The 22,399-nt window shown below is 40.1% G+C and overlaps 1 protein-coding gene across 16 annotated transcripts in view; it reads left to right on the top strand.

The window, feature by feature from the left end:
• myo18ab (myosin XVIIIAb) overlaps positions 1–22,399 on the top strand; it is a 125,806-nt gene that overhangs the window by 46,156 nt on the left and 57,251 nt on the right. For 14 of the 16 annotated variants that reach the window (XM_037974021.1, XM_017432182.3, XM_037974017.1 and 11 more), the window contains 12 exons: positions 4,402–4,465; positions 4,584–4,728; positions 5,221–5,232; positions 8,340–8,510; positions 8,631–8,721; positions 13,013–13,205; positions 13,834–13,920; positions 14,433–14,574; positions 14,685–14,844; positions 16,005–16,191; positions 16,677–16,881; positions 18,913–19,022. In XM_037974021.1, coding sequence (XP_037829949.1) covers positions 4,402–4,465; positions 4,584–4,728; positions 5,221–5,232; positions 8,340–8,510; positions 8,631–8,721; positions 13,013–13,205; positions 13,834–13,920; positions 14,433–14,574; positions 14,685–14,844; positions 16,005–16,191; positions 16,677–16,881; positions 18,913–19,022 — 1,567 coding nt within the window. The remainder of the gene's footprint in view (positions 1–4,401; positions 4,466–4,583; positions 4,729–5,220; positions 5,233–8,339; positions 8,511–8,630; positions 8,722–13,012; positions 13,206–13,833; positions 13,921–14,432; positions 14,575–14,684; positions 14,845–16,004; positions 16,192–16,676; positions 16,882–18,912; positions 19,023–22,399) is intronic. The other 2 variants (XM_017432175.3, XM_037974003.1) reach the window with 1 other exon arrangement.

The raw sequence follows: 22,399 nt of genomic DNA, 5'->3' as shown, positions 1-22,399 counted from the left end.
CCACAGATATGTGGAAGAAGATGGATTGATGGGTGATGTTGCAATATTTGGCATTGTTTAATGATCCATCAAGACAAGTGAACAGATCCATTCCCAGTTTGGATCATCTGCTGTTGCTCATACATGTCAGTGTATGATATGAACTGAAAGTCAGATCTGCTCTGACTTCCTGTTTCTGATTCGTCTTTGTGATTTTACAGGTTTAAAATATCTGAACTCATCACGCTCACTTAAGAAATTTATTTTTCTTGAAAACACTAAAACATTTTGTGCTTAGGACGAATTAGCCTCTCTGAGCTCTATGCATGCAAACATGACGCAAGAGTTGAACTAGTTTAACTCTCACCAATTCTGAGAACACTACAAACCTACAAAATGACCTAAATCCCTCTTACTACTTCCACCTGTGCATTTTTTAAATACACCCACCGAGAGATTAGCGGAGCTTATCTCCTTACTGTAAAGTGTGAATATTTCTCTCTGCAGCTCACACATGATCTGCCCTGTGATCACCCTTATAGCTGCTGATTTATCATCAATACCTCACAAAATGTGTCTTTTGATCAGTGATCTTATGTCTTAAAGTCTTCAGACCAGTTGACATATTGGACAGGCTGCCGTATTCCAGCTGTTTTCTGATGCCATAAAGACTAAAATGATGCACTTCATTTCTAAAGGTGTGATGGAAGTACCAGTTTACATCAGCAGATGGCACAGTTGGACTGTACATGTCTTCATTCTGAGCTATGAGACACATAATCGCTCATATTGAGCCACATCCAACTGGGTGTTTAGCCAATATAAAAATATTTCACTGAAATACTTTCAGCCCTATTCAGAAATTAGCTTAAAATATCTAAATGTGACATTGTATTTGAACAACCTGTCCAGAGCGATATTTTTTCTGTGTTAACAATAACATGTTGTTGTAGCTCAGTCTAGTCCTGTGCATTAATATCAGACAGCAGTCCTGTAAAAGCAGAGGACAGCTGCTAATGTCTGCAGGGAGCAGGTTGAGAGTCTGCATGGGGCCAGCTGCTGCTGCTAGATGGGCTTTAGAAGGAAGTGGTGAGCTGGTGATGTTTTCTGTAATCACTTCTCACATCTCCGAAAAACTCTGTAAAAGTAACAAACACTGAGGCCTGATTCACCGTGACTGAGCAGTGTTTTTTTTGTTTGTTTTTTTTGCTCCATTTTTCCACATCATTTTCTCCCACTATCTGTGCCGTCTGAGTTTCACATTGATAAAGCAAACAGCTAGTTGGTGATACACACGCCTATCAGGATCAGCAGGTGGGAGCAATTTGCCCTGTTTTTGTCTCATACCACGGCCATGCTCACTGCAAAAATCTTAGTCTGACCTTAAACCACAAATAACAGGAACAAAAGTGGCAGAGAAAGAACAAAGTTTTCTCTGAGCTGCAGATCTGAACAGATGAGGAACAGAAACCCCTTAAAACTACATGAACATTCACTGTATCACAGAGGAATCACCTTCAGCATAGACTTAATTCAATGAGACATTTTGTGCTTTTTTTCACCATTACTTTAAAAAAGAAATTCCACTCAATTTGATTTAAAAAGGTTCTTGATAAAGTTGCCACTTACTGCTGTTTTTAGTGTTGATTATTGTATTGACTAATTTATTGATTATTCAATTAGTCTAAACAACTAATTTTCCTCCATAAATTATAATTCTCAATTAAATTAAATTTTTGTTTTATTTTTAAGAGTCAAGTTAGCATTTATTGTATGAAATGTCTAAACTTTATATGAAATGTAAACAAAGACTTGTCTTAAAATATAAATATAGGTTTGAAGGGCCTTTTTCTGCAGGAATTCAGTTACATGGTTATGTCTATCAGAAAAAGAGGAGAAATAAAACATGACTGTTTAAAAACTAAAACAATGGAAAATATAACATTACCAAAATCTTTTTATTGTTCCTGTGCTTTTTAAATCTTATGCAAGTACAGCTGAAACCAGATGTTTATATACACTATGTAAAAAACAATATTTTTTACACTGTGTGACATTGCCCATTTCTAATTAAGATAGAGAAAGAAAGACGCTGGTTGATTGGCAGCAGAGTTTGAGGTGCACATTTCCCTTTGCCAGGGTGTTATTACTTAGAGCAGCGGTCCCCAACCTTTTTAGCTCCACAGATCGGTTCATTATCAGACAGTATTTTCACGGACCGGCCTTTAAAGGTGTGGCAGATAAATACAACAAAATAAAATGATACAACCGGCATGAAAACATTTCCTATCAAAACATTAATTATTCTTTCTGTGCGGCCTGGTACCAAATGACCCATGGACCGGTACCGGTCTGCGGCCCGGGGGCTGGGGACCTCTGAATTAGAGAATGTGATCAGTCTTAATTTGTTTCCACAAAAGATGTAACCCTTTGGTGAATCTGAATGTAAGGTTTTTCTGAAAGTATCTGTTGTTTTGCTAATATCCAACTTAAGTCTGACAATTTTCAGGCCTAAAAACTGACTGCTGCACAAGGTTTTTACTGTACATCCCAGATCATCTGATTTTTGCACTCAGAGCACATAAACACAAACAAACAAACAAAACCAAGTTTGCTTATTTGCTGTTTAAATGTTAAGACAACCTTCAAATGAAATGAACAAACTTGCTGTGCAGTTTAACACTTCATTGATGCGGTATAAGACGTGAATGTGACGTGAATTACAGTTCGATAATACAGTGAGAGAGTGTGAGGACTTTTGTTAAATGTAAAGTGTATTTATCATAATGTTTCATATTTTATTCCTAAATATTTCTCATATTTATTGTGACTAGCTGTGAACTTCTGATGTGTGGAAATGAACAGGTTTGAAAAGAGACAATTCTCTTTTAGCTGTCTGAGTTTTATCGCTGCGTTTCAGAGATTAATGCACTTGTTTGACATTTCTGACATGCAGTGACTTTAGCAAAATTAAAGGGCAGAAAGACTTCAAGGCTGTTTCTAAAATTATGTTTAAAACTCAACTTTGTGTGAATGTTTTATTCATGAAAGTTTCATTCATAATCAACATGAATGCACAAAGACTAACTGAAAGAGGTGAATAACATGAACCAGTTTGTATTTCTTCAACCACAGTGGATAAAAGCACAGCTGCTCTGAGTAGTAATATCAACCCAAACATACAGACATTTAAGTGTCAGGATAAACTAATGATAAGTATTTATTTACTATAATCATGTTTGTCCTGTTATCTAGGTTACACTGTATCGGTTTCCAGTTTTTTTTAAACTCAATTTGTTTTTATCCAACAACAGTACATTATACTCCTCATAGGTTTTCTTTTTACAGCTGTATATCTAAATACATTTATACATTTATTCATACAATTATGACACAGAACACATTCAAATACCAACTAAATATGGCAAAGACAGCGAGCATGGGAGGAGAAGGAAACACATCTACACTTCAGTCCCACAGAAAACTGTAGATCCTTACAGTCTCTCTTGTTCCTAATGGGGGAGCATCTGATGTGTGTGTGCAGGAAAAGTGAAATGGTTCTCCTGCATTAGTAAAAAAAACATGCGTTTCCACCGTTTGGTAAAGACAGATTTCTGTAGCATAAGTGAGTATGTGATTTACTCCATCAGATAAAGGTCCCACACCTTTTGTATCCATATATAGTACGACTCCAGCCTTTTAATGGTTATGTATTTAGGGCTGCAGTGAGTAATATGTTTCAAGAGGTATCTTTTAGCCTCGCTGTCAATAGAGTTAGGATTTTTTCATAATGCTACTGTTGGACTTAATAATATATTCACTTTGAAAACTTTCTCAAGGGCATCTAATATCTCCCTCCAGAATAGGCAAGGCTTAGGACAGAGCCAAAATACGTGGATGTGGTTGGCAGTGTGTGTTCCACAGTTCTCCTGCATGAGCTCAAGTGTGTTGGACTCATCTTAGCTCTTATTTCTGGTGTTGTGAAGAATCTGTTTCCAGTTGTTCACATCAGTACAGGTTGTAGTCTCCCTTCTGTTAATATGAAGATGGTGTATGGGGGTGCTAATCTTCAGGTGGATTTCTAACATTTGCATATGGTTCTGCAGTTATTTGGTTAATAAACTAAAGATCAGATAAATAACATCTGCTGCATTTAGTTGCTGATACAGTATGCAAATGACAGCTAACACCTCTGTGTTGTTTAGACTCGGAATAATATCAGTAACATGTTGTCAGTAGCTGGTCAGAGTGGAACTTTATCTGGTTGTGTTGTTGAATTTCCACATGAATGGAGTTTATTTACTGTCCCTGTGAAACACAGTCACCACTGAGCAGCATGCAATTAGGTGTATTAAACGAATCCTTGAACCAAAACGTTTAATGAGACAAGTTATCAGCTTATTGTCTTACCTTCTCTTCCAGAACTGAGCTGCACCTAAACCAACTTGCAGAAAACAGTGCTTTTGGGATCTATCCACACTCCAAGGTATTTGCAGATAAAACTGGAAGCTGCTTGCTTGTTTACTGGCTTGGTTTTACTTATTCATTTGTATGTTTGTCATGTTTGCTGTATGTTTTAGTTTTCATCCAATGTCATTTTTCAGCCTGAAGACAAACAGCGGGCCTCGCAGCAGTTCACCAAACTGCAGGCAGCCATGAAGGTGCTGGGCATCTCCGGGGAAGAACAGAAGGCTCTCTGGCTTATTCTAGGGGCCATTTATCATTTGGGAGCTGCAGGTGGTACTAAAGGTAGGAACTTCACACTGGCTAAATTTTAATCTGTCACATGTTGATTCCTATAATGTCTTATTAGTGACACTCTTTGTTACATGATAATATACAGTGTGTGTAGAAAGTATTCAGACAAAAACTTGAAAAAAACTCAGGTTAGGGACAAAAGAATTTGATCAGGACATCCCTAAAATCAAGAATTGTATCATCAGGCTGCAACATAACAAAATTGCTTAAAGTGAAGATCTGAATACATTCCAAAGCCACTAACAGTGATTTTAATTCAGCTCTGAATGATAGACTAGACAGAGATTCCACTAATAAATAAAAATCAGTAAGAAGTGAAGGGGTCTGGTGTACAGCCTTTGATATAGGATTCTAACTCTAAGAGCCTCTGAAGCATCACAGTGGCTCTCAGTGTTTGTTTTCTTTCATGCATCCAGGAAGTGTGTCGTCTCTAACCTCCTCTCTTTACTTGCATGTTTGCATGCTGCGCCCTTTCAAACACAGACGGAGATGAAGGTAATGAAAAAAACAACATGCCCATTGTTGACTGTTTTCCTCTTCGAAAACTTTATTTCAGAGCTTGTACCTTTGCATTTTCTGTCCCGATACCTTTATCATTCCTTCCAGGCTTTAAGTCATTAACATTTTTATTGTTTTTGCTTCTCCTCTGCCTCCTCTCCTGCGTTTTTGTGTTTACTTGGTGACAGCCCCCTCTGTTCCCCGTCTCACCCTTTTTCTGTTGTGGAAGATGAAAATCACATCTCTTTCCATGTCACCCTCATCCCACTCTTTAGCTCCTGTCACACTGCTGTGCATACCTAATCTGGCTAAGTAAACCTCCTCCTTTGTTTTTCTGCTTTTCTATCTCAGAACTTGTATTTCCCAGTTTACCCAGTAGATCTGTGTATAAAGTTTCTGATTGGCAGGACTCTGGTTGTTTTTCTCTGTGACTGACTGCTGAGGCAGGTTGTTACTGGTTTGGTTTATTTTGAAATTCTTTGTATGAGGGTCAGATTGTACGGTAAAGAGTTGTATGTCGTAAAAAGTAGTCTTGCGACGTACATGGTGTAACAATGATTTGTCCTGTTATGTATGTCGCATTTGTATTTTGTTGAAGGTTATGAAAATTTCAGCTGCTTTCATGCATGTTGTAGATACATAGTAGTAGGGTAGGGTGATATAACCAAACATTGATATTATGATGAAGCTTCATTGTGATATACGGTATGCACTGCAGTATTTTTAATAGATTTGTTAGTAACTGTGTGATATTTAATTTAACACTATGATTTAATGCACTGGTGAGCTGTGATTCACAAACCCTGGTTTTCTCACTGGGAAAAAACAAACCAAAACAACAAATCATACAACTGTCTTTTCACATGCTCCAACAGCAGAAGGGGACTTTTAACTGGCCCAGCTCCAGAGCAAAAATGAAGGTGCAGACTGTCGAAACAAAAGGTCAGAATGAGTGAGTTTAAAGGTAATATCTCACTTGGCTGTGAGAGCTGGAGACTAGTTGGTGACTTAAACACGAGAAAATAGGCAAATTTTCAGTTGCAGTCTTACTAAATGAGTGTTTCTGATCAAGCGACTAGTAAGACGTGGCTGCATTTTGTGTCGCCAGTCTTTGAGGATTATGGCCTATTTTTGTTTACACGGCTTCTAAAACTATATTCTAGGCCATTCACATGATGTCTTTGCCCACCTCTGCCCACATTGTACCCAGCTTGGCCCACTGTGTACCCACAGCCACCACAGCCACCCCTAAGTTTATGATTAATCTATTGGAATGCACTTTTGAAGTTAAGATAGACAGCATTGGTAAAGTTTTCTTTAAATAGTTATGATCTATCATTAACATGGTCATGTGAGTCTGTAACCTTGGATGTTTTCTTTTTTGCCTCCATGGGAGCACTTTTTCCTGTTTTGGTCTTTTTTTTGTCCCCTTATATCTATGCTGCACAAGCACTGCCACTTCTCCCCCTCTCATCATCAGCCTCATTCAGCTCCAGCACTGCTTCTCACTACACAGATACCAGTTGAACATGTGAGTGTGACGTCTGAATCACCCCTCCGGGTGCCATTTATAACATTTAGTTGTTTGAGTATCCCTTTTTTATACCTAAATTGCTGCAGTCATGTTACAACAAATACAAGAAAAGCAACTGTGGGTACAATCATCTGATCAGCCATTCAGAGACATTGGATGGGTAACAGAGATAAATAAAAGAAATAACAGCATTGATCAAATTTGATTGTTTTACCTCATATAATAATCTGTTTGATTACTTTTCAATATCGTTTCAGTTGGTCTTCATTCACAGTTTATTTGAACACAGTGCAGCAGAGTGATCAGTAGCTTAATGTTAAAACTTGTGGCTACACATGCTCTGATGATGATGATGTCTGTGGAATTACTGTGGTCCTGTGTTTGTGCATCTGCGAAAGACCCTGAGTCCGTCTTCAGTACTGTCAGGAATTGGAGTACAGGGAACTGGTGGACAACTTTGTTAAATGGTCAGGCAGGACTCTGCTTCTGAATACGGACAAGACCAAAGAGATGGTGATGGACTTTAACAAAAGAATGTCTTCTGCCACACCCATCAGCATCCTGGGTGATGAAGTGGAGGATGTGGTCAGATACAAGTACTCAAGTGTGTATCTGAACAAAAGGCTGCACTGGAGCACCAACACTGATGCTGTGTACAAGAAGGGGATGGGCAGACTATCTTCTGAGAAAACCCAGGTCCTTCAGTGTTCAGTAAGATGTTGCAGATCTTTTATCAGTCTGTGGTGGCAGGTGCCATCTTCTGGACCAAGGTTTCAGCATGTCTAACCAGGAAGAAGGGTGGATGTGGTCGAGTTTCACCTGCATCCTCTCATGCTGCTGATGGTGCTTCCTCCTCTACAGTTAGGCTGAAGCCATCATTGTGGTTAGACCTGGGGAGTCAGGGCTTTGGTGTCAGATCTCATGACAAGAAAATTAAAAATATAGATCTGGATCATGGATTATACCACTGAAATAGTATTTCAAAATAGTTGTTTCTCTATATTTTACACAAGCATAATTTATTTCACAACACCTGCACAATGGAGAGTCAGGGCTAGACGAATATGTATTTAACCCACTGTGACAGAGTGATTCAACGCTCCGTTTGATAAGTGTAGTTGCAGCATGTTAGCTTAGTTCTGTCAGGAACATTTTTTTTTTTAACTTTTAACCACATGCTGGACATGACCACATGCTCCATTCCTCTTGCAGAAGGGTGCCAAGGCAGTCTTGGGTATATGCGCTAGTATCATGGTAGTAATGTGGCGTTGATGTATAGAACATGGTGAAGAAGCAGGAAAGTGTCTGAAGGACATAGGTTTTTTCCCAGCTATTTTCTATTTGAGTACAAAGAGCATAGCAGCATCATGAATGCCTTCACACTGAAGGAGGTTTTCCAAATTAGCTGCAGTTCAGCCACAATCTAATAGTTTGGGTTCCAAAAGCTGGATCATCTTCCTCTCACTTGTGTAATTTTCCTCCTCCTTGTCTTTTTACGTGTTATGTTCTTTGTTTGTTTTTTTCTTATTAGATTTTGTAAAGTTTTGAACATCTTTCACCTTGTTTTTAGTGGGACGTCGGCAGTTTGCCCGTCACGAATGGGCCCAAAAGGCGGCCTATCTGCTGGGCTGCACCCTGGAGGAACTGTCCTCACTGATCTTTAAGCATCAGGCCAGAGGACTGCAGCCCACCACCTCATTCAGAGGGGGGGCAGATGACGCTGGTCAAGGAGACAGCTCAGGTAAATCCTCAACTGCAGAGTCAAGAGTCATCTGTAAAGCTGGCCATATTTTTGCTCTTTTTATTGGCTGTAAAAAAGTCAAAGGTAAAAGTGTAAATGATCTGTTGTTGTGTGTGTCAGGCTCTAAATTCACAGCTCTAGAGTGTTTGGAGGCCATGGCATCAGGACTGTACTCGGAGCTCTTCACTGTGGTCATCTCTCTTATTAACAGGTAATGTCTCCGTATTAGCAGTGTAGATATCACACTAGAGGTAATCCAAAAATTTAAAAAAAGAAAAAAAAATGCAACTAAAGTCACATGCAGAATAATCTCACTATCCTCCAGAGGGTTGTGTGAGGGGGAAAAATACATTTTGATGCATTTCAAGTCTAACAGGACTCTCAGGCAGAGACTGGTCCATCCTAAGAACAAAACACCCAAACACAAACTGAGCGGTGTGGTGTCTGCAGTTCAGTGTAGCGAGGAATGTCCAGAACTCTATATTGAGGGAACTAAACAGCTTCTCTACAAACGCATGGCTCAACACAGGTAAGACTCTTCGAGATAATACTCAGCTGTGCACCTACACCTCAAGGATAAGAATGTTCATATTCTGGACAGAGAAGACAGGAGGTTTGAGAGGGAGGTGAAGGAAGCCATTTATGTCAAACGAGAAAAATAACTTTAAGCAGAAGAGGAGGTTTCAGATTTCTAAAAGCTCTTTCACAAAACATTTCCACGAAATGGCCGCAAAGACAAGTCCATCTTTACGCTGCCGCTGGCCATTCAAAAACCACAGATGGAGCCGGCCATGTCTCACACAAATGTGTGCTTTCAGAAATGATGTGAGCATCTTAGAACCATAAGAGGTGTAGAGCAGAACTCATCTGCGTTGATGTGAAGTGCAATGCATTAAATATGTGACAGACATCTTGCTTGGAACCTTTTTTAAAACATAACAAATTCACTCAGTTTAGCGAGCAGAATGCATCTAAGTCCTGGCTTAAGGTGTTTTGTGAAAGAGCATTAAAACTTACATTGAAAGCCTGGTACCCAGTCATTTTTCCTCTAATTCACATCATCGTGCATGTCACTAAAACATCTCTCCATGAGCCAGAGTAACAAAGACCCTGATGATTCTCCAATAGAAGGGGACTGAGATTAATCTGCATGTGAATGAGCATCTCACGCAGTTTAAAACATGTAACTTCACAATCTTCAGTTCTGAATTGAGAAAGCTCCCTGTATGGAAAATGAAACATCTTCAACTACAGAATAGAAGTCCAGTTGCTTTGTTTTTTTTTAAACTTTTTGAATTTGTCTTGTCCTAGATGAATGAGAATCTACACCAGCATACACACTAGGGCTGCAAAATATATCACAAATTTATTGTCATCACAATATCAGTAAGCGCAATATCAAAATTTCAGAGGACTGCAACAAATCATGGATTATTATATTTTAAGTACCATGCATTTACACTTTGTTGACAAAAGTATTCGCTCGTCTCTCTTCACATTTTGATTTTGAGCAAATTCTTAATCCATAGGGTTTAATATGATGTCAGCCCACCCTTTGAAGCCATAATAGCTTCATCTCTTCTGGGAAGGCTTTCCACAAGGTTTAGGTGTGTTTATGGGAATTTTTTACCATTCTTTCAGACGCTCATTTGTGAGGTCAGACACTGATGTTGTACAGAAGGCCTGGCTCACAGTCTCTCCTCTAATTCACCCCCAAGGTGTTTTATCAGGTTTAGGTCAAGACTCTGTGCAGGCCGGTCAGGTTCTTCCACACCAAACTCGCTCGTCCATGTCTTTATGAACTTTGCTTTGTGCCCTGGTGTGCAGTCATGTTGAAACAGGAAGGGGCCATCCCCAAGCTGGTCCTACAGTGTGAATGATCTGTTACTTCAGAGAACACGTCTCCACTGCTCTCGAGTCCAGTGGTGGCGTGCTTTACACCACTTCATCCAACACATTGAATTGCACTTGATGATGAAAGGCTTGGCTGCAGCTGCTCAGCCATGGAAACCCATTCCGAGAACCTCTCTGCACACTGTTCTTGAGCTAATCAGAAGACCACGTGAAGTTTGGAAGCCTGTAGCTGTTGACTCTGCAGAACGTTGGTGACCTCTGTGCACTATGCGCCTCATCATCCACTGAGCCCGCTCTGATTTTATGTGGCCTACCACTTTGTGGCCGAGTTACTGTCGTTTCCAATCACTTCCACTTTATTATAATACCACTAACAGTTGACTGTAGAATATTAAGTAGTGAGTAAATTTTCCAACTGGACTATGTCTTGTGTGTTGTGAAGTGATGTCAATCGTCAAAGAGTATATACAATGTCTACATTTTGACACCAAACACAGAGCTACGTTTGCCAAATTTAGCCTCCCCAAAACTCTACAAATTGTCAAAGAATTAAAAGCCAAACTGCAATAGCAGCAGAATATGTTCACAAGAGCTACATCTGAAAACGATGCAGCAGTGAAAACCAGCTGTATTGTAGCTAAAGAAACTGCCCGTGCTTCAAAGTCTTTCTCAGAGAGTCCCATTTTTAAAGCAGTGCAGGCTGAAGGTGTGTGTGCAAGTTTGCCCTGACCAGATGCAAAATCTTAATAATGTAACATTTTGTCCAGAAACCCCACTGCAGACAGACGACTGAGGGTGACATCAAATCATAAAAACAGTAAAACTGGATTTTACCAAAGTACATGTTGACAAGCCACAAAGGCATTGGGAGAATGTCCTTTGGACATATGAAACAACTGGAGCTTTTTGGCAATAAGTCCCATCAGATCTGTGTTCATAGATTCGAAAATGAAACAAAGAACAGAACCCTGTACCTACAGTGAAATATGGAGGAGGCTCAGTTCTGGTTCGGTGCTGCATCTGACACAGAGCGTCTTGAATTTGTTTAGGGTTCAATGAAATCTAAAGACTATCAAGGCATTCTGGGGTGAAATGTGCTGCCCAGTATCAGAAAACTTGGTCTTAGTCACAGAATATGGGTCCTCCAACAGGGTAATGACCCAAATTAATTTCAACTCGACAAGAAATCTTGTGACATTTTAGTCCGTATGAGATCTCATTACACCCCTAGTGTGAATTTACAATTGATTAACTTTTGAAATGAACCCCATTCAAAGTGTGTTTGTAAAGTGAATGTTTTAGCCCTTTTGGCTTCAGTTTTTTTGTTTCACCAACGCATTGAGATTCTGACCTGTGTAAAGCTGCAGAGACTGTTCACTGTCTGCCGGCTGAAAGTACCGTAAATTTTCGACAGGCTTTGTCCTCACTGTGGGGGCGCGGGGAATAAATGACTCTAAATCTCACAAAGTCTGATAGGATCCTGTTGATATAAATGTGTAAAGTCTTGTTGACAGTGTGCTGTTTCTCACTGCTCCGTCTCTCGTTTGGATGCAGTAGCGGCTTTTTTATCGAGGTAGATAAAAGAAAAGTTATGAGCTTGTATCAGCACTTGGGATGTTATCGTGCATGTGTTTGTTTTATCAGGCATGTTAGTTAAATTTATGGTTGCTGCGTAGTCTCACGTAAACTGATGACCGAAAGAAAAGTAAACTTAAGCTCAGTGTGTGTTTTTCTTTCCTTTGTGTATTTAAATGGAATTAATTTATTTTTAAAGTTTTGCAAACCCATGTTTTGTCCCAGATTTGAAGTCACAGTTTCCACTGCAGTGTTTCCTCCACTTATTGGTAACAGCTTTGTCTATTTTCAGTATTTATTTGATTTGTTTAGTGTTCTAAACTACTTTATTCCTAATATCCAAACTTTTCATACATGCTTTATTTTCTTAAAGTTTATCATAAACAAATTGTGCATTGTTTTAATGGAAATGGTGTTAACTATTGTAGGAGAACGTTGTCCGGTAACATAACAGTGACACGAGGACTCTGCAGTTTCTTACTGTCATTGCCATTTCTCACCAAATCATCCTGTTTTCCTCATGTTTTCCATGTGTTTTTCTCCTGTTTGTCTTTCCTCGTGCTTGTCGTCCACCGGCGAAAGTGGAGCAATTATGTTTTTACCCGTGTTTATGTTTTAGTCTAAACATAAATAGCTATAACTCAGTAAATTTTACAGGTTAAAATTTGGTGTGATGGTGGCTGACAATCATAACTAATAATTCAAGCACAAAAAGGAGGTGGAAGATCATGTGAGATATCGCAATATTAAATGAGATTGCACATAATGACTACAACTCATTTCTCATGAAAAGATGATTTTAGTTTAAAACTGGCATGAATGCTGGCGGGTGACAGGCATTCCTTCATGGAGTCGTATGCCTTTAATTTCCTTAGCTTTGTATCCTGTTTTCTTCCTGATGTCCTCATATTTTTCTCATATTTCATCATGTTTTCATTACATTTTTTGTCCGTTTTCCTGATTATTTTTTTCAAATTTTCATTGCACCCACCCCCCGTTTTCCTCATGTTTTGGTCATGATTCCCTCCTGTTTTCTCTCATGTTTTCTTCATGTTGTCCTCCTGCTTCCCCAGGGCTCTGAAGTCTAGTCAGCACTCTCTGTGCTCGCTGCTGATTGTGGACACGCCAGGCTTCCAAAACCCCCGCCTGGCTCAGCAGCAACGGGGGGCTACGTTTGAGGAGCTGTGCCATAACTACACCCAGGAGAGGCTGCAGACACTGTTCCATGAACGCACCTTCGTCCGGGAGCTGGAAAGATACAAGGAGGTGCAGAACACACAAGCAAACATTTATATTTAATCATTTTAAGGCTGTTGGAAAACATTTTATGCAGTAATTTTAAAGCATAATCAGATATTTTCTTTAAGTCATAATTGAAGGACTCATGATTTAGAATAATATAGTTATTGGGTCATGAAGGCAAAAATGAACTGGATTCCTGCTGTTTTCACTAAAGTCTTTAGAGATTATCACAGTTTGGATGCAGTTGAGGAAACAGTTCCTCTCAAAGTCTGAGTATTATACCAGAGTCCATGTCCTTAAAGAGAATTATGATTTTCATAAACACAAGCAGATTGGTTGGTGCACATTACAATAAAAATTTTTTGCAATCAGAATCTGCTTCTGAAACACAGATAAAGTTTTCACATTCTATTTATTAATTTCTTTGTTTTTACTGAAAGTTGTTACAATAATCTAAAATGCATTAACACAATTCTCCGCTAAAACAAATAAATTCTGTTTTAGAAACTCTGTTCAGACTCACACAACCTAATCTGAGTGGAGCAAAGTCACCATAAATCTGACTTTTGACCTGATTTCTTGCTCAGCTCATCCTGTTGTAGCAAATGTCTCGTAGATTACTAACCTCAGCCTTTATCCGCTCCCCTCCTAGGAAAACATAGAGCTTGTTTTAGATGACATAGAGTCCAGTACGTCTCTGTCTGTAGCAGTTATTGATCAAGCCTCAGCCCAAGCTCTGGTAAGTAGATGTCGCCACTCTGCTGCTCTCATGTAAAACTTATCCTGTTGGCATATCTGCACTGTTTTAACTTTGGATGTTTTCCATTGTTACTCAAATGTCATACAAAACTATCTTATCTGTACCAGTTTTTGTGAAGGCAGAGGGGGCCTGAGGATGGACCCTCTGTAAAGCTGTTATTAATAATATTAATTTATATTCTAAAATATAGTAAAGATGACAAGGAAAACTGTAAAATATTCTATTAGTTTTGTGTGTAGTTAAATCATAATTAGAGTAAATTTATTAATATTTTTTGCTTTGTGTTATTTCCTGTCCCAACAATTTGTGATTAAAAAAACAATAATATGAAATGATGTTTTGTGATAATTGTCTACTCAGCACCAGTCTGCCATGACTTTAATAATGTTAACAATAAAATGAAGCTTCTTTCTTGTCTCTCAGAGATCAGTCAGTCAGGGTCATTGAGAAGTAATTATCAAACGTGTCTTCTCTGCTTGTGTCGGTCCCAGGTTCGTGCCCTGGCCCGCACAGAGGAGGCTCGAGGTCTTTTGTGGCTGATGGAGGAGGAGGCTGTTCAGCCTGGGGGCTCTGAGGAAACCATGCTAGAGAGACTCTTCAGCTACTACAGCTCCAGCCAAGGAGAAAACAAAGGTGAGCTTCAACCCATCAGCTTCTGATCAGGCAGTGAGCTGCACTGATGACACTGATAATACCCCAGATGCTTAATGAGGAGGGTGTGTTTCCTGTTTTTGTTTCTGCAGGAGCCAGTCTGCTGCTGCGGGGAGAGAAGCCTCACCTCTTCCTGCTGGGCCACAGCCATGGGGCGGACTGGGTGGAGTACAACGTTCAGGGCTGGCTGAGCCACGCTAAGAACAATCCTGCTGCCCAGAACGCTGCCGCGTTACTGCAGGACTCTCAGAAGTACGAGCTCCCTCATGTCCAACAGAGCTGTCATCATAACTGCTGACAAGGAAACCTAAAAATTTATCCAATTCATTTCAGCCCCACCTCAAAATATGAGGAGTTGGTTTCACATCAATTTGATAACTAAATTAATGAAAAACTTATAAATATTTACATAAACTAAACTGGTTTAATAACAAATCCAGCTTTCAATTCAGTGGGAGTTAACTCAGGGGTTTTCACTTTATTTTGGTTTATTTATTTCTGTTTCTTTTTATAGAACATCACTTCAACTTAATCTACTTTTATTTATACAGCACCTCTCAAATCGAAGTACATGCCACTCTAAATGTGTTGGACAATGAGGCCAGTTCTTTTCCTTCCTGCTGTCGGCTGAAAACCTTTGGGTTTGACATCAAAAGATGAATATGAGACAAGAGAGCAATATTTCAGCATTTATTTCCAATTGTTTACACCTAGATTGTATACACAACTGAGAAGATATCATTATTTTTAATTAAACACCAAATTCGTAGGTGAGCAAAAGTATTAGATCATGTGACTGACATGTGTTATTTGTTGCCCAGGTGTGTCTGATCACATTAGAAAGAAATAGGCGTCACTGTTCCAGTACTTCCAGAGGGAAGTGTAAAACACAAACCCAACATCCATCAACATTTGTTTCTAAAGCTCATTAATAATTTGCAACTTCCTTTAGTAAAAATCTACTTTAACAAAATGCAGATGTTTTTGGGTATAAACTGTCACATATTTTTATGTTTCTACAGTCTTATGTAGGAGATATAACAGTTTAAAAAGACCTTTTCCCCATTGAGAAGAGTAAACTGAACTCAGACACAATGAAAGTCAGTGAGAGTTTTAGTGTGTTCACTCTGACCTCTGGAGGGATTTTAACATCAGTACTATAGCAGTAAGAGACCCTTTGGGTGAAATAAGACAAAATATCTACATTTTGATGAATAATCTGTATAAGAGCTTTAAAGCTTGTGGAAACAGGAAGAGTTTTTAAAACGGCTGTAAAGTTTAAATGGTTCAAAAGTTACAGAGTGACATCATCACTTTGAGTAGAAATGGTAGAGAAACGGGTGAATAGTAATGAGGGTGCTGCAGTTTTTATGCATATTTTATTTGTTTACTGTTTCTGATGTTCGCCACAGGAAGAACATCAGTGGTCTGTTTTTGGGCCGCTCCAGTGGGGCCACAGTGTTGTCGGGGTCTATTGCTGGTCTGGAAGGCAGCTCCCAGCTGGCCCTGCGGCGAGCCACCAGCATGAGGAAGACCTTCACCACAGGTGTGGCTGCTGTCAAGAAGAAGAGTCTGTGTATCCAGGTCAAACTCCAAGTGGTAAGTGAGAGGAGATACACAAATCAGCTGTTCTGTTTAACGTTTTCCTGCAGTTATTCACTGCAGACACTTTCTTTTGTAGATGCATTAATTTTAGTTTTGTGGGCTGTTGTAATTTCAGATTCTTGTTCAGCTGTAACCTACAGATATCAATTTCATCTCTCTCTCTCTCTCTATATATATATATATATATATATATTCACAGTAAAACCACCTTTTTTTGTATTTTAGAAAATCAGATTCATTAAGTTGGTTGTTAATTTATTGTAACTCTACACTAATTTACCAGCCTTCTTTTCTGACAAGAATGATCATTAATATTAGTAGAAGAGGAAACTTCTCACTGTAAATGTTACTTTGTTCCTAACCATGCTTTGTCTACAGAAGCTGAAAACTTTATTAATAAACAAAGTATAGGTCATGAGCTTCTTTTATCCTCTGTTAATGAAGGCCCCTGTTTTTATGACCTTGCTTTCTGTTTCCAGGATGCTTTGATTGACATGGTGCGCCGGTCCAAAGTCCACTTTGTCCACTGCCTGCTGCCTAAAGCAGAGGCAGTTGGAGGAGCTGATCTCCGTGTAACGCACGGCGAGAGTCCCGATGCAGGCCTGATGAATCTGGACCTGCACCTCCTGAGAGCTCAGCTTCGAGGATCAAAGCTGCTAGATGCTCTGCGCATCTACAGGCAAGGTGAGGAAGGAATCATTAAAACCTTGTTCATCATTCCTGATTGTAGCACTGTGCATTTTGGGAAACCATGTCCACATTGGTCCTGTGTTTCAAGCTGTAGAAAATACTTTATTTAGGACGTCTTATGGTTTGTTCAGTTCTCTTTCATAGCATTTGTTTCGTGTCTCACATTGGGAATGCCCTACGATATCCCTACGAGCAGGCAGGGGCCACAGATCCTCTCGGAGAAACTGTGTTATCTCCGCTAACCAGTGTTTTGACGGCCAGTGGGGTGCAATGAGAATCATTGTCAGGTTTTCTGCTCGTACCCTCGCTAGCATTGGTGAAATGAGAGCTATTGGAGGGCAGGCATAAAGCAGAACCCGAGGCTACCTGTGGGCTAGTGCGTCCACCCCCAGTGGTGCATTCTGATCATGCAGGGAGAAATACAGGGGACACTGGTTGTTCTCCCTCGAGGCAAATAGGTCCACGGATGGTTGTCCGTTCTGATCAGCACATGGTGACTTCTCAGGAGTGGAAGGGAGTGTTTCAGTGTCGAGAGGTTTTTGAATAAACTCTCAGTGCAGCGTCAGCCCTATTTATAAGGGGAGGGACTCTGCCCTCTCTGACGCTGACGAGCATATCTCCAGCCAATCCTGGCTGGTGTAATGTAATAGGAGCTTCTGATGAGGTCACGCCAGGGGCGTTCGCAATGTGAGACACTCACTCGTGCTACTCAGAGAACCGGGGTTACAAAAGTAACCTAAAGTTCTGTATGCTCCAGAACTATGCTCCTTCTCGTATGTACATCTTAAAATCACTTTTTGAAAACAGTGAGTCATAGGTTACTTGCTTGTGGATGTATTGCAGATGCCAGTTCCTCAACTTCAGCAAAACCTTCATGTTACATTGCTAGAAAAGAAGATAAAAGAAACAGCCCATCAGGAGAGCTTCCTTTATAGGGCAGTCCTGAGTCCTGATTGGTCCTTTCAAACTTTCCAACCAATCAGAGCTCAAACTCCAAATTGCACCAGCCTGCATTCTGAACCTGAGGAAAAACAAACAAGAGGGGGAAAATACACATGGTCCTCCAAACATGTAACACTTCATATGCTGTATTACCTCAGTAAGCAGAGAAGGCTGATGGACAATAGAGCAAACTCATTACACCAAATAATCTAATGCCAAAACGGTTTTAACATTTTATCCATTTCATCAAACTGTCAACAATACTAAAGCAAATGTTGCAAAGAACAAACTACAGTATAGATGAAGTATACTTTAAAAAAAACCATAAGAAATAGAAATAGTTGTAGTTAATAATAGAAAAAAACTGCCACTTGTGTATATAACCTTGATATGATTTGAACATAATGAGAAAAACTCTTTCCTCCAGCCGTCTCTCGCTGTGAACATCCAGAACACAGCTACATGTCCCGAATGAAACCTTGTTTTAGTTTCCCAGCACTGCACTCCAACCTTCGTTTATTTTTCCACTTTTTCTGCTGTCTCTGGCAACTGTTTGATGAATGTATCAGAAATATTTTCTAATTAAAAGCTATGTCTTTCTGCAACATAGAAACTTAGATAATCTCCCGCACTTCCTCCAGCACTACCACAAAGTTTTATAAACTTGTCAGAAAGATTGAGCTGTTTCACATCTATAGTTGGTCCGGAGTGCATCAGTTCAACTCTTGTCTCCTGTGACTTCAAAAATATTTTATTCACTGGTAAAAAATTTTAACGATATGATGTCTAAGAGCCTTACAATGAAATTTAAACCCTAATGTTAGGTTATACGCTCACATTTAGAAGCTAGGCTTAACCATTTAAGAAAGAAAAAACATTGTGAATTTTAATAATCTTTAATCAGCTGCTGTTGTCAGTGCTGTTTTCAATTGTTCTAGTCTGAAGCTGTTTTAATACGTTTATTTAAAAGCATAAACAGTAGTCTCCTACATTTTTTACATCTTTTTTTGCTGAAAACTAAAGTTGGTTTTACTTTAACCTCTGTGTTTGCTGTCTGACCCCCGACCCCCTCTCTGCCTCCAGGATACCCAGACCACATGGTGTTCTCAGAGTTCCGCCGGCGCTTCGATGTCCTGGCACCACATCTGACCAAGAAACACGGACGCAACTACATTGTCACGGATGAGAAAAGGGTGAGTCTTTAGCTATGTGGGCACATTGCTCTTTGCTAAACAACTATAGAACGGTCTGCAGGAAAACAACATGCTGCTGTTTCTTTTTCCATTTAATTTGAGCAAATTCTATAAAATTCTGGAAGCAAAGTTTGAGTTGGTTTGTGGCCTCAGTCTCAAACAGACAAACACTGGAGAAGCATCTGTAAACATCACATATGAACAAGCATGGGCTAATTACGAGTTTCAGGACGTACCATGGTGTTGATGCCAGACACAATGCTACAACAGTTAGCACATGAAAGATATTTAGCCTACTACAGGCTTTCTACGGAGGCTAAAAACTATCTAATTAATTACTAACATCAGCGTGTAAGACTCTCAACATTACTTAGCAAAGTGCAGAACAGCAGATAAGTATTTCAGGCAGAATTGCTTTAGAATTATAAATAATTCGGCGTGTGCCAGGACACTGGCAAGAGGGGATCCTGAATCCAAAGGGACAAAACGGGACAATATTTTCTCAATATTTTCAGAAAAAGACTTGCTACAAACTCAAATGACTGAACGGTGCTTTAACTATACATGACTTCTAAGGTCTCATTAAAGCTGTGTGACCATCTAACTCGGTGGTCAAGATCATTTTCACAGGGCCAAGTTCAAAAACCTGATCAATGGTTTTTTGAATGTGAGAGGACTTAAGGCACCAGCATACTCCATAAGAAGTAAAGAAGTTGGTTCACGTTCATGTGGTTTGCGAGACATTCGTTTTTGCACACACCTTTCATAGTCCACCAGACACTCGGCTCAGAATTTCAAGGAAGCTCCTCCCTCCTCCTACAATGTGAAAACAGGTTTCTTCACCGGCTACTTTACTCTCCTGTCCTTGTACAGAATTTTGCCTCCCTCACTGCGCCAGACGTGTTCATTAAACAGACTGAGACAGTACATGCTGTGTTACATTTGCAAATTTGACATTGCACATTAATGAGCGAACGAAGAAACGTGTCCCTACGCTGTCTGGCCGAGGAGCACTTCCTCCTGGCCACCACAGCCACGAAGAGCCGCCTGTGTCGCCTTGTGGTCTTTTTAAGTTCATAGGTTTATAAGTTTTACTGCAACAGTTGTAAAGACGGCTGTATTTTCTAACAGCCTCGGCCAGCTGCTTCTCAGAGGAGCAGTAGAAGCTGCTATGCGAACAAAAATTGCATCATTTTTGTTCGCATAGCAGCTTTGCCCACCATGGGAATTAGAGCTGACTTTGTGACTTCTCATTGAGTATTGAAAGGCCCGTAGTGACCATGCCTGACCCTGATGTGTGGGAGAAAATTACTGTGATCACAGACATCTGCCTTTGCATGCATCACTGCACAGTCCAGGCCATAGGGAAATCTATGGGGGTGATGGTGTTGTAGGAAAGAACAAGGGGGCTCAACCTGACCAACCAAAGAAAGAAGACATTCCGGTCATGCCTGAGGCAACCTGTGTCTCTGCTTTAGCCTCTATCCATTAGTTGTAAAAAAAAAAGGATGATAAGGCGCTCGGATTTTGCCTGCCCTGGAAAACAGAACCTCCCTCTCAGGCAGCCCTGTGGCATACATTTTCTCCCAGGTAGCATTGCAGCCTCTTCATTTCAAGATCCCCAAACAGCCAAAGCCCCAGTTCTCCCCAGTCGTCCCAACCTGGCAGGAGGCAAGACTGGATTGGCCTTGAAAGCAGCAGCCCCTCCAGGACAGCCTGCCCAGTCTCCTCCTCCTCCTTGGAAGAGGAAGAAGGCAACCTGATGCCCCTGCCCCTATCACCTGTGAGAAAGCTAGATGTTCACTGTTCACCAGTTCCACCCACCTGGCCGAAGAGTGTGTGTATTTCCAGCCAGAGGACGAAGCTTGACCTTTGGGACAACAAGCTCTGTTCCACCTACAAGTCACACAAGCACTCACTAAGGTTAAAAAAATATGTCATGTTCCACTGGTGCATCCAGACCAAAGGTTTGAGGGCACAGTTAAACACATTAAAAAAGAGAAAATTAAATGGGTCTGTTGCTTTCCCTCTCCTGGACGTTGCTGCTGCCCCTCACAGACAGCAGTTTGTTATCAACTATCATTGCACACCGGGCATGCACTGTATTGACTGCTTCTGATGACAATAGGGATTTGCCCTATCTGGATCCCTCCTGCGTCTATTGTATCAGGCTGATTCGTTCACGTCTGTTGAACTGAAAGACGCATATTTCCATAGTGTATCCACCACATAGGAAATATCTTAGATTCACTTTTCAGGGCATCTGTTACAAATACACAATGCTTCTCTTTGGATTGGATCTGAGCAAAAAAAAAACAAAAAACTCATAATTGAGCAAATACGACCTCCAGTGTGAATGTAGCCTTAGAAACAAACAAGACAAACAACCATTTGCACTCTCACTCACACCTAGTGCCAATTTAGAGTTATCAGCTAACCTAACATGCATATTTTTGGTCTGTTTGAGAAAACTGGAGTACCCAGAGAAAACCCACAGTGAGAACATGCAAACTCCATATAGAGGGGCTGCACCTGAATTTTGAACCTGCAACTTTTTTGCTGTGAGGGGACATCGCTCAGAAAATCGGAAAGTTTGAGTCAGGAATTTAAAGCTGGAGAATATCTGGGAACCCTGTCTTATTTAATCAAGGTTTTTAATAGGATCTTTGTTGACTGATTTGAAGATTGGTCTGATTTATTTTATGAGATTTAATATGAAAAACAGCAACTCAGTGTAAACCAACTTTCAAACTAGGTGAGTATCTTGCAAAAAAATGAAAAACAGCAACTCAGTGTAAACCAACTTTCAAACTAGGTGAGTATCTTGCAAAAAAATAATTTCTCAATTCTTTTTCATCTTCTTTACAAGACTAAAATGTAAAGTACCTCGTAAAAAAATCCCTGCTGTTTGTTTACAAAAAATAAATGAGAAAAGGTGCACACTTTAGATGCAGTCATTTTCTCCCAGCCCTCCACAGTCTAATCTCTGGTGTGAACAGAATCCTTTTATTCCTCCTGGTTCCTTCTGCCTGCCGTCCTCCTTATGCTCCAAGAGCGCTCTTGTGTGTAATTAATTATGATTGTGCAGGCTGACAGCATACGGCTACTGTACTGATTAATTACCAGCGGGGAAGAGCTTTCTCTTCCCTCTGCTCTCCTCTTCTCCCCTCCCATTTTCTCATCTCTTTCCACTTATTTTCTTGTCTCATTATCTCTCCATTTCTTTTATATAGGAGGCAGAACGGTTCAGGAACATTCTGCAGCAAACGATTAATGTTTTAGATTGTGTTCAGGCAGTAGATTGCAGCCGTGCACAAAGGCATGATTAACAGTTCTGAGTGAAAAGAAAACATTTCTACATTTGACTCCTCTGTGTG

Source organism: Kryptolebias marmoratus, linkage group LG2 (genome assembly GCF_001649575.2).
Source record: "Kryptolebias marmoratus isolate JLee-2015 linkage group LG2, ASM164957v2, whole genome shotgun sequence".
In the NCBI taxonomy this organism is placed as follows: domain Eukaryota; kingdom Metazoa; phylum Chordata; class Actinopteri; order Cyprinodontiformes; family Rivulidae; genus Kryptolebias; species Kryptolebias marmoratus.
The sequence above is the reverse complement of the archived record's forward strand: the minus strand, read 5'-3'. Positions and strand labels throughout refer to the sequence as shown.